The 14,535-nt window shown below is 53.6% G+C and overlaps 2 protein-coding genes across 12 annotated transcripts in view; both read left to right on the top strand.

The window, feature by feature from the left end:
• GATAD2A (GATA zinc finger domain containing 2A) overlaps positions 1-4,832 on the top strand; it is a 67,209-nt gene extending 62,377 nt beyond the window's left edge. For all 10 annotated transcript variants that reach the window (XM_075175597.1, XM_075175598.1, XM_075175602.1 and 7 more), the window contains one exon: positions 882-4,832. In XM_075175597.1, coding sequence (XP_075031698.1) covers positions 882-1,012 — 131 coding nt within the window. In that variant the 3' untranslated portion in view covers positions 1,013-4,832. The remainder of the gene's footprint in view (positions 1-881) is intronic.
• A 7,675-nt stretch (positions 4,833-12,507) lies between these two features.
• Positions 12,508-13,959, top strand: NDUFA13 (NADH:ubiquinone oxidoreductase subunit A13). 2 transcript variants are annotated; one of them, XM_075175691.1, is made up of 5 exons: positions 12,508-12,649; positions 12,786-12,864; positions 13,183-13,254; positions 13,330-13,399; positions 13,716-13,959. In XM_075175691.1, exons 1-5 carry the CDS (start codon positions 12,556-12,558, stop codon positions 13,833-13,835), a joined length of 435 nt encoding a protein of 144 aa, XP_075031792.1. In that variant the 5' UTR covers positions 12,508-12,555; the 3' UTR covers positions 13,836-13,959. The 2 variants fall into 2 exon arrangements, with proteins under 2 accessions (XP_075031792.1, XP_075031790.1); XM_075175689.1 differs by lacking the exon at positions 13,183-13,254.
• Positions 13,960-14,535: the final 576 nt, after the last annotated feature.

Raw genomic sequence — 14,535 nt, 5'->3', positions numbered from 1 at the left:
ATAGTTCTTTGGGTAAGGATGCTTTCTCTTTGACACTTCTGCATGAAAGCCCGACGGTACCAAGGCTTTGCTCGTAGTATTGTTGTTGGCACTTGCTTTTGGTGTGGTTTATGCTCATCAAAAGGGGCATTCAGGTGGTGCTACCAAATAAAAACTACTGCTTTACCCATTTATAAATAGACTAAATAGATGTAATGTCAAACTGTTCATCGTTGAGTCCGTACGCACAGCCAGTACCGCGTTGCAGGAGTTTGTCATTTGTTTCTGGGAGTTTAATTCAGCCGTTTCGTTTTGACTGGTGTTTTCTCCTTGCTGAAAGCAACATACAGTAAATGGATGTTTTTGCTCTAGGTAAGGCTACAGTGCACACTCCCGGCATTCGTCGGGATTTGAAATAACTAAACCTGTTGCTTTGAATAAATGGAAATTATAAATTCTAATCTTCTTTTTATATTTAAGAATCTGACTTGAGAAGAGTAATTTGTTTTCTTAAATGACAGTTAGGATCTCCAGGAAGCAAACACTGTAGCAACTAGCTCTTTTGTGATTTACTTTCTTGCCCGGTATTAAATGGATTTCTTTTGATCTTTTATTCCTGACAGCTTAATTTGCCATTTAAAACGTAATTTCATTGCAGAGAGCTCTAGCCTGCTCAAATCTTCATTTCTGGTACAAGATCTTGCTCCTATTTGTTCGGATGATTTTGGAAGCTTTCATCTTCTGAAGGTGTCTGACCTTTGTGGCCGATAGTGCCCCATGCTTACTTAGATGATCTGTTTTCATGTGGGTGAAATAAAAGTAGTGTGTTTTTGCCACTGTTTTGTCTCATGTTTTTATGATACTGTGACACTTGTTCTCTCTTCTCTTTTGTATCTCGCCAGGTGGGGCTTTACCTTTTGTTAATCCTAGTTTAGCTGTGCACAAGTCGTCTTCAGCAGTAGACCGCCAGCGTGAATATCTCCTGGATATGATTCCCCCACGGTCCATCCCACAGTCCGCCACGTGGAAATAATGCAGAGGAATGCCCGAGAGGAAGACTTTTCCTGTTTCTGCCATCCTTTTTATACCACATTACAGTGGAATCTGCTTTAATCCCAGCTGGATATGCCCCAGGCTTTATAGGATGCAAGACGACCACTCCTCATCCCATCGAGTGCTGCTGTCCCTGCTATGAGAAAATGACGCCACGTGGGTGGGAAAGACTTAAGCTCATTTGGTGATCAGATTCGTATGATTGACTGATGATGAAGGCTGTCAGGGAAGGGGAAGAATTCTGGTTTTGGTTTTTTTTTTTTGGCTTTATGTATTTAGTTTGGATATTTTTTTGTCACCAGCACAAAAGGAGGACTAAACGACTCTCTGCCTTCGGTTTCTTTATTAATAACTACCCATTCACCAGGAACATGGTGTTCGTTCGCGATCGAGCATGGATGTCAGTTCAAGGAGAGAGGAATTTCAACCCAATCTTGCAGATGCATTTAGTGAGCCGAGTTCATGTTTGCTTTTCTTCCCTGCCCCTCCTCCAGCCAGGAAGGCAGTCTACAGATTATAATGTTTCAAAATCTTCTGATGATGAGCTAATGATAAATAAGTGCAAACTCAAATTCCAGTTGAGTATGTTTTTTTTCTAAGGGACTGGCTGCCACCAAAACTTGTCTGGTAGGTGGGAACCAGTGCAGGAGTCTCTCACTTTTGTTGGATTCTGTTTTGAATAGACTTTGAACTGTTGGTAGTCTAAAATCTAATTTACTGAATAGACAAACAGCTTTGTTCAGTCTTTCTAATTCAGCGAAGAGCAGTTGGGCCTTTCATATGTTCCCAGAGACTTAAAAGTGGAACTGTTTTTGATTATTTTCTTTTTGGAGGGTTATTTTTTGTTGTTGATGTTTTGAGCAATTTTACTCAAAAAAAAAAAAAAAAAAAAAAAAAAAAAAGGAATTCCAGAAGCTGCACGCAATCAGAAAGGGCGAGTGGAGGGAGCAGAGGACCGGGAGGCTGCCGTCAGGTCGCAGGCTCCTTCCTCTGCCGATGCCCGCCGAGAAGCGGCCGTTCCTGGTCCGTGCTGCGGTGGCCCGATGACCGTGCCAGCACGTGTTGGGGGCAGGACTGCCTGCCTTGATCCCTCTAGAGCTCCGTTCTTCCAGGCGTACCAAGCATGCTCCTCTGTCCATCACTTCAGTATTTCTTTTTCGATAGAGCTTTAGGTAACCCTGCTTTAAGGACAGGTTTCTACGTGGTTTTAATATATTTTGGGGATTCCACAGGTTAAGCCCAAATCCATCAGGTCCAGTTTTTTTTTTTCTTCTTGTCATCTTCCCTCCTTCTTCCCTGTGCTTCTCCCAAATTAAAGTTGAATTCAAGTGGCAGAAATACATGCCTTACTACTTACGTTGCATATCAGTACTAGAAGTAGTGCTGATAAGAATTATTTGCAAAATTATATATATATATCTATATATCTATATATAAAAGAAAAGGGGGGAGGGGTTACTATTCAGTCTATGCTGAATCTATTTTCTTAGCAGTTGCTGTTAGATCTAACTTTAAACCAATAACTGTATAGGGTTGTCCCCCTTCAGATCTAACTATTGCATAGTGAAAAAGAAAACTCGTTCATTTTAGCCCCTCTTCTGTTGTGTGAATATCAGTATTTAGATACTTTGAAAACTGTTCAGTAGTATAGAAAACCTAGTTTTGCAAAATGGTATTTGTTGCTGTATAAAGCCCTAGAATTTCAATTTGACTTTGTTTTTTGTTTGTTTTACAAATGTATATTAAGAGCTAAAAGGGGATGAGAGGAATTGGTTTGAGGTTTTAATTTTTCTTTTCATTCCAAGTTATTTTGGATTGGGAGATGTGGAGAGAGAAATTGAGTGCATTTTATTTTTGCACTTTGAAATATTATGAAGAAGTTTCAGTTCCTTACCTGTGTGGAGTTTTTTGGGGTTTTTTTTCTCTCTTCTGAAAAATGCCTGCATAATCTCATCATTGATGCAAATGTCTAGCGCTGTTAAGTCACCTGGGAAGAGTGCATTTATTTAAAAAGAACAAGCAAAACTTCTCAAACTAAAGTTCAAAAACCTTTTTGAAGCCTGGACAACTTCACAGTTTTTTTCCAGTGTTGGGGCAGCTTTAGCTTCAGCTGATGCTGGAAAAAAAGGGGAATGGAAGGAGGGGCAGAAGTATTGAACTTGCCTGTGTTAAAAGCTATGTCAAAACCTTTTTGGATACCGCCAGTTCAGTACGGCAGTTTGTAAATTTTAGTTTCAGCACAATGGATAGGGGGGACTGAAAATAAGGCTTAAAATAATTGAGAAGACTTATTTCAAGTTTTGGAACTGAAAATAAAAACGAGTCTGCACATACTGTCTTACAAACGTTGCTCCCTCAGCAATGCTAGACCGCAATCTGTTTTCATTTAATGTAAAATAAAACCCACAAATATTATCTTACGTATTGGGGTAGAATTATTTTGAAGGCTTTGTGAGTGAACAGAAGATATTACAAGGATATTTGGCTGTTGGGATTCAAACCAGTTTTGACATTGTTTTTAATCTGTGGTTCTTGGAGTGTTGCAGGTAATTTAGAGAATATATTTATTGCATATGTGTTTTAGATAAATGCACCAGGAAAAGACTTAAGTGGTATACATGTGTTAAATGCCAGAAGAATTGCTTCTTCCTTTGTAGTCAAAACTGCATATTCGGTTGAGTAGTGTTGAACTGGGCTAGTTAAGGTTCCATGCTAGGTTTAGGTAGTTGTTAAAAGACTTGCTGCAGTCTTTCCAAATCTCCTTCTCCCCATCTGTATGTTCCCCTTCTTGCGGGAAAAAAACCCCGAAAAAACCCCAGCAAACAGAAAAGCTCAATTAGATGGAATAGTCACATAATGGTGTTATGCCCTAAAGGTTAAATCGTTTGGGAATTGTGAAGGGGGGGTGTTAGACACGCTTTTAAGAACAAATCTTTGGTTTATTTCTACTGCTGTCATGTTTGGGATTCCTGCCTCCGTAAGGGCTATTAGTTCTGCCGCAGAGCTGTCCGAAAGTCACCTCTCAGCCCTCTCCTGGAAAAAGACCATTTTACATAAAGCTCCCTCAGAACAAGAGACTGAACGTGCTGCTCGACGTCTAGCCTGTAAACCGGTATCATTCAGGTGGAGTACCCGGCATCGTGTCCCGTTTCCCAACCCTCCACTGCTTCGCCGCAAACTGCTGCATGAGCTGGTTTGACATTGCTCGGATGCTGCTTGCTTCCCCCCTCTCCTGGGGAGAGGGTTAGAGCAGCGTTGGTTCTTGCAAGCCATATAACCTTTCTTTGAGACGTTGCGACTACAAGATTTTATAATACAGTAATAATGAAAATGACTATTGTACTTAGATTTTAGCAACTTGTGAAATAAACCCCGGATTTTCATTTGAAACCCGTGTTGCAATTTGGGAGCTGTGTGGTTTTTTTTTTTTAATTTTATTTTTTTATAACCTAATTTATTATCGGTTTGATTTCTGAGCGCTGGCGAGATTGCCGTCCTTTGCTCAGAAACGCGACAAGTGGCCTGGTTGAACCTTTTATTTTTATAGCGCAGTCGACTTGGACCGCTTTTCCAGTTCGTGTAAAGGGTGACTTTGCTGATTTTTGTACTCTAGGGATTCCTGTAAATGGCATTCCAGCTGTAATAGTGAAGACGACTCTTGGTTAATCTTAAATTCGAGATAGTTTGGGGTTGGTTTTTTTCTATAGACATTTTTATCATCTTTTTAGGGAACCGTTCATTTACTTCTGAATTCTCAGACCTAGTTGTTACCTTTTTTTTTTTTTGCTTACTAAGAAAAACCTACCAAAGTACAGTTCAGAATGGAAAATGGGGGACTTGGGCTGCAGAAGGGAGTAGAGCGGAGCAGGCTTAGGCAGGTCTCATCAGAAACCCTATTTGGCTCATTTGTCACTTTTTCCTTTTGGAAGGAGAGGGCACAGAAGGCATTTTTTTAAATAATAAATATATAAATATATAAATATATATATATAATGCAAAAAGACCTCAAGGAACTGCAGTAGAGTTTGTCTGCTTAAGGCAGAGTTACGCTGTATATTGCATTTAGCGAAATAACTTGCATTGTGCTTTTTTTAAAACAAGAAAAAAAAAAGAAGAATTTATAATCATCTAACAAAGAAGTGTAACAGAGTAATGTTACGCCAGCGCAGGGTATGTTTTTGTCACTCGTATTTATTGTGACTCTAAATCTTTGATAATAAAACAAAAATTAAAAAAAAAAACATTTCCCACTAAAACCTGATAGTCAGTCTCAATGGCGGAAGAATCTGAAATCAATAACTGTACATTGTATTGTGAGGGATTTTTAGTATTTGAATGACAATAAACAAATGGACAAGCTGTTGGGTCTGCCTCTTCTTTCGAGCATATCGGGTTTGAGGTCCCTCTTCTTTTGCACCACTCGCGTGTCGTGAGGGTGTTGGAGCTGGGGTGGTGGTCCGCTCCTTTCCTCTGGGGAGGGCGCAGTGGCTTCCCCCAAAGGAGGTGATGGGAGGAGAACAGACAAGGAAGGAGATGATGTCTACGTGGAATTTTATGGGTTGAAATTAAAAGCCACGAACGGATTAAGCGGATGCAGACGAGAATCGCAGAATTGAGACCAGGGCCTCTGCAGCCCTCCTCACCTGGGGTTGCTGCTCTCTGCCCCTCCGTTACCCTCTTCTTGCTCCGCTGTACGCGTCCTGTCCTGAAAACGTGGCCTCCCAAGGAAGCAAGCTGGAGAAGAGGGAGGAAGCTGCCTGCGTGCCACGGAGCGGGCTGGGAGCTGGAGGGCTGCAGTTGGGGCCACTCTGCCGTTCCAGGACTAGGGCTTGAATCCCGTGTTCCTCCTGAAATACTTGAATGCATTAATGAGTTTGTTTAAATACTCCAGGATAACTCAAGAAGCCGGTGGATCGCTACCCTCTGGGAGGAGAAAGGGGAGATTCAGATCGCAAACTTGAACAAGAAGGTTGCCAAAATATTTTTGGCCCCAATTCTGGATAAAAACAGAGCTGTTGGAGCATCGCTCGGCAAGCTGGGAAGCGCGGCAGACACGGTGCGTAGCGAGTCCCGTCGGCCCTGGGTCTCTCCTGGTCCTGGCAGTTCCCCAACGCCGCTCCCGTTGTCTTTCGGCTCACGGTGACTTGCAGCAAGGTAAAGAAACGTGGCTTTGCCAGCGCCCGTGCCCCAGAATCACTCGTTTGGAGGGAGAGAGGGAAGAAGGGGCACGGTTCCTGCTCTAGAACAAATCCCAGCCTGAAAGGAGGGGAAAAAATACCTATTTTTTGCAGCTCGGGTTTCCATACGCAGTGTGTGCATTTGTATTGTCAAGGGAAGACCACAGCGGTAACTCGGGATTCATGCACCTGCTGGATCGGGCCCTGGGCATTTGCCTGTGACACCAAGCTGAGACCCCCCGATCCTCATCGAGCCTCCCAGCCTCATCCTGCCAGAAATCCTCTGGTCGCCGTTTCCAGCCGTGGTCCTCTGCCGCAGGCTGAGGGGGGAGATGCTGCTCCACGGAAGAAGCAATGGTTGCTGTCTTGGCTGCGCTCTGGCGAGCCTTCCTGGTGGAAACGCCTGGATTCGCCGAGGATGAAAAACGGTTTGTTCTGAGGGAAAGCAGGAATAACTCGTTTTGGCGTCGTAAAACCCGGTTTTGGAACTGCAAGAGCTGCTGCGATGGGAGGAGTGTCCTGCAGGTCCTGCTGACAGCGTGCGGCGGCAGAGCAGCGAGGAGGAGGTTACAGCACGGGGCGAAGCCTCTTCCCGGCAAGGGAAGCCTTGTTTTACGAGCAGATCTGCACCGACAGCAGCGTGGTGCAGCACCGGCAGACCCGCATGCCCCCAGCCCACCTCTCCTGGCTCTGCTGGATGCGACGGGGCCAGCTTTGACCCAAACCCTCCGGTTGAAATGTTGGACCCTCATCAGGGGTGGGGGGATTTTTTTGGGTCCTTTACAAGCTTCTTTTGACCTTTTAGAATTGGAAAATGTCTAAATTTCTGAATATGCAAGTTCAGGAACCAGTTTAATTCAAGCTATTTCATTTTCCTCAAAGCTGTTTAATTGCTGTGCTGGTGAAGGCTCTTACCGAGGAAGTCTTTTTATGCAAAACTGCTGAAGTGCAAGCTATTAACGCCAGGCTATTTTGGTACCAAAACCATCAAGCTACTATGGATTAAAGCGGTAGAAGACGGCAGTATCTGAACCTGGCGGGCTCCGGGGGCAGCTGAACCACATAGCGTTGTAGAGAGGTCCTGTACCGCAGGTTAGCATCCCAAAAGTCACGGGGGTAATTCTATCGTGCTAATTGTGTGTGCTAATTTAGGTATTGCTGGCATCTGAAGGGTTAAGTCCACTACACTCCACCCTGACAAAATTCCCAGTTCAAGGGCTGTGTTAGGAAATGCAGCCACTGGGAGTTACAGGTCTGCTACCCCCAGCAGCCCGGGCAGGGGCTGAGCCCCTCGGGAGGAGGAGGAGGCGGCCCTTTGGTATCCGCAAAACACATCACTCCGGAGCACTGGCAGAGCCGGGAGGGTTTGAATCATTCCTGATAACCGTTGCGATACTGTCCACAACCTCTTTTATTCCCCATCAGCTACAAAAGAGCCTTCCCTCCGCTCGTCGGGGCTGCCCCATGGCTTCACCCCCTCTGAACCCCCAGCTCTGCTCCCCGCCAAGGGGATCCCCTCATCCCCTCGGGAACAAAGGCTTTGAGTTTCGTTTTGATCTTACAAATACTTGGCCCGGTCCCAAAAGTGGTAGCGTGATGCGGCTGCCGTGTAACAGCGGGGTGGGATTGCATCAGCTCCCGCTTCGGAGCCGGGATCTCGGGGGGTCACCTTGCTCCAGCAGGTGGGAGCTGCTCCCTCCCGTCCTGCACCTTGACGGCCTGTCCTGGGCCAGGGAAGGAGGAAAAGCTCGGGCTGCGACCAAGCTGACGAAGGGAAAGCTTGGCTTTTTAAATACCTTCTTTGCTATTAAAGATAAATTATAAATAAGTGCTGAACAAGGGAGCCGCTCTTCATCGTTGCAGCCGCAGTCAGTTTAAGGTGTACTAGGGAGAGACATACAAAAGCTCTTTTAAATATAAGTAAAACCTTAAAAACCTGTTTTTCACATCAATCCCCCATTCCCTCTCCAGACTTTGGCGGTGATGGGGAAAAGCGGCAGTCGATGCGTTTTAGGCCATCCCAGTCCCAAATGGGAGGTTCAGAGCGAGGGGATGCTGGAACCAGCCAAGCTCTCTCCCTCCGGGCAAATCGGATGGGAATATTGAGATATTGCTTAGCAAAAGCCTTAATAATTGCCTTAATAATGATTATTTGAATAAGGAATCCTATTCCTAAGGATAAAGGTTATTTACGTAAAAAGGGATTTGTCAGACAACCCGAGCTGTGAAATAATGACTTCTGAAAAACAAACCAACTTTTGTTTGTTCCCTTTTTGCAGTAATAAAGCTTCGCCTTTAAGTCAGGCTTAAAAGCAGGACAGCGCTCGGCACATCAGCCCCTGGGTGCTCTTCCTGGTGGCCATCGTCCTGCAGAGAAAGGACCGACTCCTTGAAGTCTGCTGCTAAAATTAGCACCAGGTCCGAGCCTCCTGCTCTGCTAATTACAGGTCTGTGGGATAAGTGGGTGGTGTGCTACGAAACCGGTTTCTCCGGTGTTTCGGAATGGCTGGATGGAGCTGTTCGATGGGATTTATGAGGTTTTGAGTTGACAGCCCTAGAGAAGGGTAAATCGGGGTTTATGGGTTCAGACGGTACGTGGAAACCTCATCAGATGTGTTCCTTCCCCCTACGATGCAGAAATAATCCCATTTACGCAACCCCCAGTCCCGGCACTCGGCACTGCGCCCATCGCCCGAGCTCGGGGCGGCCCCGGGGGCTCGGCCCCCCGCTCCGTCTGCTCCAAAGACCCCGACCCCGCTCCTGCACCGTCCTCAGCGTGAGGCAGCTCCTCCTGAAGCGTACACGTGCGTGGTGCCCGCATCGCCCCAGGCTCTCGTCTCGGGTGAACTCGGGATTCGGGGGGATGACGACCCCCCTATGGATGCCAGACCCCAGCCCGAGGCAGCCCCTCTTCGCTGGGCGGCTCTTTTCCTTATATCAAGGAACCTTATTCCCAGCAGTTCCCGTATCGTGGTGCTGCTCCTGCCTGCGCTGCCTGGACCAGACGCCTGGCTTTTCCAGGGCTCTGCAGTGATGCACCTCGCAGGTAGGGAGATCTCGCCATGGGGTTTTTTTTTTTGTCGGTGCCCCAGGTTTGCGATGCCGGGGTGTTGCTCCAGCCCGTCCCCCAGCACCCTTCTCCCCGCTGCAGCGGAGGCAGCAGAACAAAACCCGATGGGTTTTGCATCTTCTGGCAATTAATTCTGGCGTGAAGCGTCCCGGGATGCCTTTGCACGTCCCGGGATGCCAGGCAGAGCTCTGGCCTCAGTTCTCCCTGTGGATAGAGTCTCCCTCAGCCTTGAGCTCCCCCACTCTGGCCTAGGAGCTCCCGACCCAGGGGGTCTCAGGGTCCTGCAAAGCCACCGGACCTGGTTGGAATTAAATCCAGAAATTTGGCTTCCGAGGTGGAAGGGAGCTGGGGGCTTTGGGCTCAGGGACGGGGGTTTCTCTTTGTAAACGAGCTGACTGATCTCTCCTGCTTTTCTTCTCCCACCTCCTCCCCGCACAGGGAACAGCCAGGCTGGATCAGGGAACGCGCGTAGGTGTCCTGCCAAAGTCACGCTGGCTTCGTTAAGATAATTTGCCAGTGGAAAAATCCCCAGGTAAGTTTTAAACACTCCGAACCCAGAAACAAACCCCGTCCACTGGGAAACGAGGCTGAATTTCGTCCTGTTCCCCTTCCCCTCATCCGGCGTCTTTAATTCACCCCCTGAATCATAAGCCCCCCTCCCCCAGACGTGGCTTTGGGGGTTTTCTCCAGCTTTTCCCTGGTGCGCGTGGTGGGGCTGGAGCATCCAGAGAGTCCAGAGCTGGTCCAAGCCGTGTCCTCGGTGATTTCCCAGTTAGATTACATCCTCCCCCACCAAAAAAAAAAAACCCCCGTGCTGCCTCCCCATCCCCTCCACACCTTCATTTCCCTGGCTCATTAGCTCAGTGAGCTTAATTATGAGCCAGCGATGGCTTTCTATCTTCTTAGAGTGGAGAAAACAAAGGGGAGCAGGAGTTTTCCATCAGCCCTGGCATGGTGGGGAGCAGCCACCACGGGGGTGGCCCCCCCCGGGGGTGCAGCCTCTTCTTTGGAGCATCCTCAAAGGGAAAACCTCGGAGCCCCGGGGGAGTGGGAGCTCAGCGCCCGACCCCGGAGCACTCGGGGCCCGTGGAAGTGGTGAAGGGACCACACGGGAGGTGGAAAAACGGCTCCCGGCGTGGGAACGTGGCTGGGGAGCGGGAACCCCCCCGGGCAGCCGCAGCTCGAACCGCGGCAGCGGAGGGGGATGAGGTTTGGATGGGTTCAGTGCTCCAGGCGTGAGCAAAGCTAACAGCAAGGGAACGAGGGGGTGGGTTTGTTTTCTCAATGGCCCAAGAAGCTGCCGGAGATCTGGAAGTGTGGTTGTGCCCGAAGGTGCAGCTTATTCCAGGGGCACCCGCTGGGAACGCACCTGGAGCTAACGCCCGTGTTTTCCCCTCCAGATGCGCTTCCCGGGGGACGTCGGTGAGAATCACGGGGCGATTCGGGTTTAACTCCCATCTCTGCCAAAAGTGGGTGCAGGAGGACGAGGCCCGGAGCCAGCGAGCGGGTCCCGGGGTGGCCGCTCGTTCCCCTGCAAGGGTCTTTGCTCACGTCTCGGCTCGGTTCTTCTGCAAATTCCGTTGCAATGAAATGATTCGGTACCGGGGAAGCCGAGCAAGTTCATCTTCTCCTACAAAAGCTGAACGAGCCGTAACAGATGGGGAGGAAGACTCCGGCTCCGGGTGCCAGCGCTAACGAACCCACGGGCTTGCTCAGGATGGGGCAAGGAGCAGGAGGCTCCCGCATCTGCCAGTGCATCCCACCAGGACCACGGGCATCCCTGGGCTCGTCCTTCCCCGTGTCCTCCCCGTCCCCCTCGCCCTGGGCAGACCCCGCTCCCCAGCACCGCAGCCCCCTGGCCCCCCCCAGCCCAGCGATCCCGGCTGCAGCCGGGCCAAGCTGCCAACGGGCAGGATTTGGGCCAGGAGGCAGCGATCCTGCCCCCATCCCACGGCTCCCGTGGGTGTCTGGGAGCAAAGCAGCACTGGGGCTGCTCGGGGGCTCGGCCGAAGTATCCCCCCTCCCCGGGGTGCCCTTTTCCCCCACCCGGGGCTGCCCCCAGCATCTCGGCGGGCGCCCGCCCGGCAGCCTCGGCCACGCCATCTGCAAAGTTATTAAGTCCCAGCGGCAGCCGAGGGATTACGGCCGCCGATTAGAGCTTAAGACAAGAGTGACCTTGATCTTGAAACATCCGAGGGCTTGCAGAGCCGGGGGGTGCAGGGAAAACCATCCTGGGGGGCACGGGGCGCTGCGGGGGTCCCCGCCCTGCTCCTGCTCTGCGGTGCCAGGGCAGAGCCGGGACCCCCGGGGTTGGGTGGCGGGGGGTTGCACAGATAAAATGGTGGGTGCTGGCTGCGGTGCCACCCAGAGCTGCGAGGGCCTTCGGGCTGGGGGTGCAGAGCACCGCCGGGGCTTGGGGTGCGAGGGGCTGGGGGCTGCCCGGGGCGCGTTCACTGGTGGGCGTGCGCTCCACTGCGAGCGTGCTTTTTGGTGCACGCTTGCCAGTGCACGCTTGCACGTTTTTTGGTGCATGCTTGCTGGTGGGTGCACGCTTCTTAGCGCACGCTTGCCAGCGCGTGCTTGCCCGTGGCTGCACCCTTGATGCACGCTTGCTGGTAAGAGCACGCTTGCTGGTGCATGCTTAACCACGGCTGCGCTCTTGGTGCTCGCTTGCCAGTGGGTGCACGCTTTTTGGTGCATGTTTGCAAGCGGGTGCATGCTTTTTGGTGCATGTTTGCAAGCGGGTGCACGCTTTTTGGTGCATGTTTGCAAGTGGGTGCACGCTTGCTGGTGGGTGCATACGGCTGGGCGCTGCCCCCCACCTTTCGTCCCCCACCCCCTCGTAGCTCCCGCAGCCGCCGCGCCCCGCCGGGGTTTGGTCCCCGGTGACGGGGGGGTGTGCGTGCACCGGGACATGGCGTGCACCGGGGGGTGCATGCACCGATGCGGGCTGTGTGTGCGGGAGACCTGCCCCGGTACCGGGCGTGCACGCAGGGGCTGAGCATCCCCGGGTGCAGGATCCGTGCACGGGGCGCAGCGGGCGCCCACGGTCTCCCCGTCCCCGCCCCCTGCCCGACACGTCGCGGTCGCAGCCGCCTCCCGGTCCGCCCGCCCGCACCGGCGGGGGTGGGACCCACAGCTTCCCTCTCCGGCGTTGCCCCTTTAAGGCGCGGCCGGCGGCGCTCTGCGGCGGGGGAGGGTTTTGCTGTCACGTGGTGCCTCCCACCGAGCGTTTCCGACGAGTGCGGCGGAAGTGACGTCGGTGCGGCCGCCGCGATGGCGGCGCCGAAGGTGAAGCAGGACATGGCCCCGCCGGGCGGGTACGGGCCCGTCGACTACAAGCGGCACCTCCCGCGCCGCGGCCTCTCAGGTGGGCGGCGGCCGGGGAGCGGGGCCGGGCCGGGCCCGGGAGGCCCCGCGGGGGGAGGCCCGGCCCGGCCCGGCCCGGCCCTCCCCCGGTGCCCCGGTCCCTCCGGTGCCGCCCCTCACCCGCTCCCCCCCCGCAGGTTACAGCCTCTTCGCGCTCGGCATCGGCAGCCTCCTGCTGGGCTACTACACCCTCGTCAAGTGGAACCGGGAGCGCAGGTGCGGCCCGGGGCTCCCCCCGGTCCCTCCCCCCGTCCCCCTGCGCTCCTGCCCGGGGGGTCACCGGTTCTGGCACCTCGTTCCCCCCCCCGGGACTGTGCTCCGGTTCCCCCAGCCCTGCTCGGGTTTCTGTCGCTTTTCCCCTTCCCCCTTTAACCCCCTGCCTGGGATTTGCTTTCCCCTCATCCCCTCCCCGGGACCCCCCGGCCCCCTCCCCAGCCTCCCCCGGTGCCCTCCCGCTGCCTTCCCGCTGCCTGGTCCCCCCCTCCCCGCCCCGGTGCCCCGCTGAGCTCTGACCCCCCCCCCGTCCCGACGCAGGCGGCTGCTCATCGAGGACCTGGAGGCGCGGATCGCCCTGATGCCGCTGCTGCAGGCCGAGTCGGACCGCAGGTACCGGGGGCTCGGGGGGGTCCCGCCGGGCGTCGTGTCCCTGCGCTCAGGGCTCAGCCTTCCCCTCTCTCGCAGAACCCTCCGCCTGCTGCGGCAGAACCTGGACGAGGAGGCCAAAATCATGAAGGATGTTCCTGGCTGGAAGGTTTGTGACTCCCAGATACCCCCCGTGGTGGGGGGGGGGCCGTGCCGGAGGCTGCCCCTCAGTCATCCCTGAGGCAGCGGCTCGCGCCGGGGCAGGAACCAGCCGTCCCCGTGGGTTTGGGTCCGTGTCGGATCTCTTGGAAAGCTCAGATTGCCTGGGCTTGAAGCAGCCCCCCAGGAGCCGGCGGTGCGGGGGGCTACGCTGAGCAGTAAAGCTCATTCCCCCCCCCCACCCCATCAGGGCTTAAACCCGGGGCGGGGGGACGCGGATCACCAGGCGGCTGCGCCCGTCCCCCCAGCGCTCTCTCCCCGCCCAGGTCGGCGAGTCCCTGTTCCACACCGACCGCTGGGTCCCCCCGACGCTGGACGAGCTCTACTACCTGCGCCCCGCCAGCGAGATGGACAACGAGAAGTTCGGGCTGCAGTACTACGTCTGAGGCGCGGCGCGGCGCTTCCCGGGCTGCCGGCTTCCCCCGGCACCGCGGGGGGGGCGGCGGCGGCTGCCAGGTGCCGCCTCTTCCAGCGTCTGTTATTAAAACCACACGGATCTGCGGTGTCGGACACGGGGTCGCACAGCTCTGTATCCCGCAGTGGGGAATTTTGCCATTCCCGGGGCTCTTGCTGGCTCTTCCCTGCTCGTGTGTGTCCGGGGGTCCCGGCTCTCGCTCCCGGAGCCCTGGATTGGGGTGGGAGCGTGGGATGGGCTGCGGGAGCGCTGCGTGGCTGCGCCGGGCTGTGCTCCAGTTGCCGAAGGCACCCCAGAGGGGCCGGGTACCTGCGCTCCTGGCCCTGCCTGTCCCCCGTGGTGGGGACCTGTCCCTCAGTGTCACGGTCGGGGTCTGGCGGGGGGTCGGGGTCCGGCGGGGAGCAGCCCCGCAGGCTCTGAGCTCGCCCCGTGGTCGCTGATGCGGCTTCCACTGGGACAGAGCGGGCAAAAAATGCCGATTTTGAGTCTTTGGCATTTTCCCGTTGCTTGGGGGAGGGAAGGCGCTTCCCGGGGTCTCTGCGGGGTGCAGGCGGCTGCCCCCCTGCTGCCTGTGGGCCAAGGCGGGGGGGTCACAGACGCGATTTCTCCCGCCCCCCCCCCCCACCCCTCCCCGCTGCTCGTGTGCCCGTCCCCGGCGGCAGCACCGGGCG

This window comes from Calonectris borealis, chromosome 28 (assembly GCF_964195595.1).
Source record: "Calonectris borealis chromosome 28, bCalBor7.hap1.2, whole genome shotgun sequence".
Classification (NCBI taxonomy): domain Eukaryota; kingdom Metazoa; phylum Chordata; class Aves; order Procellariiformes; family Procellariidae; genus Calonectris; species Calonectris borealis.
Note: the sequence above shows the minus strand (reverse complement) of the source record. Positions and strands in the feature narration are given on the sequence as shown.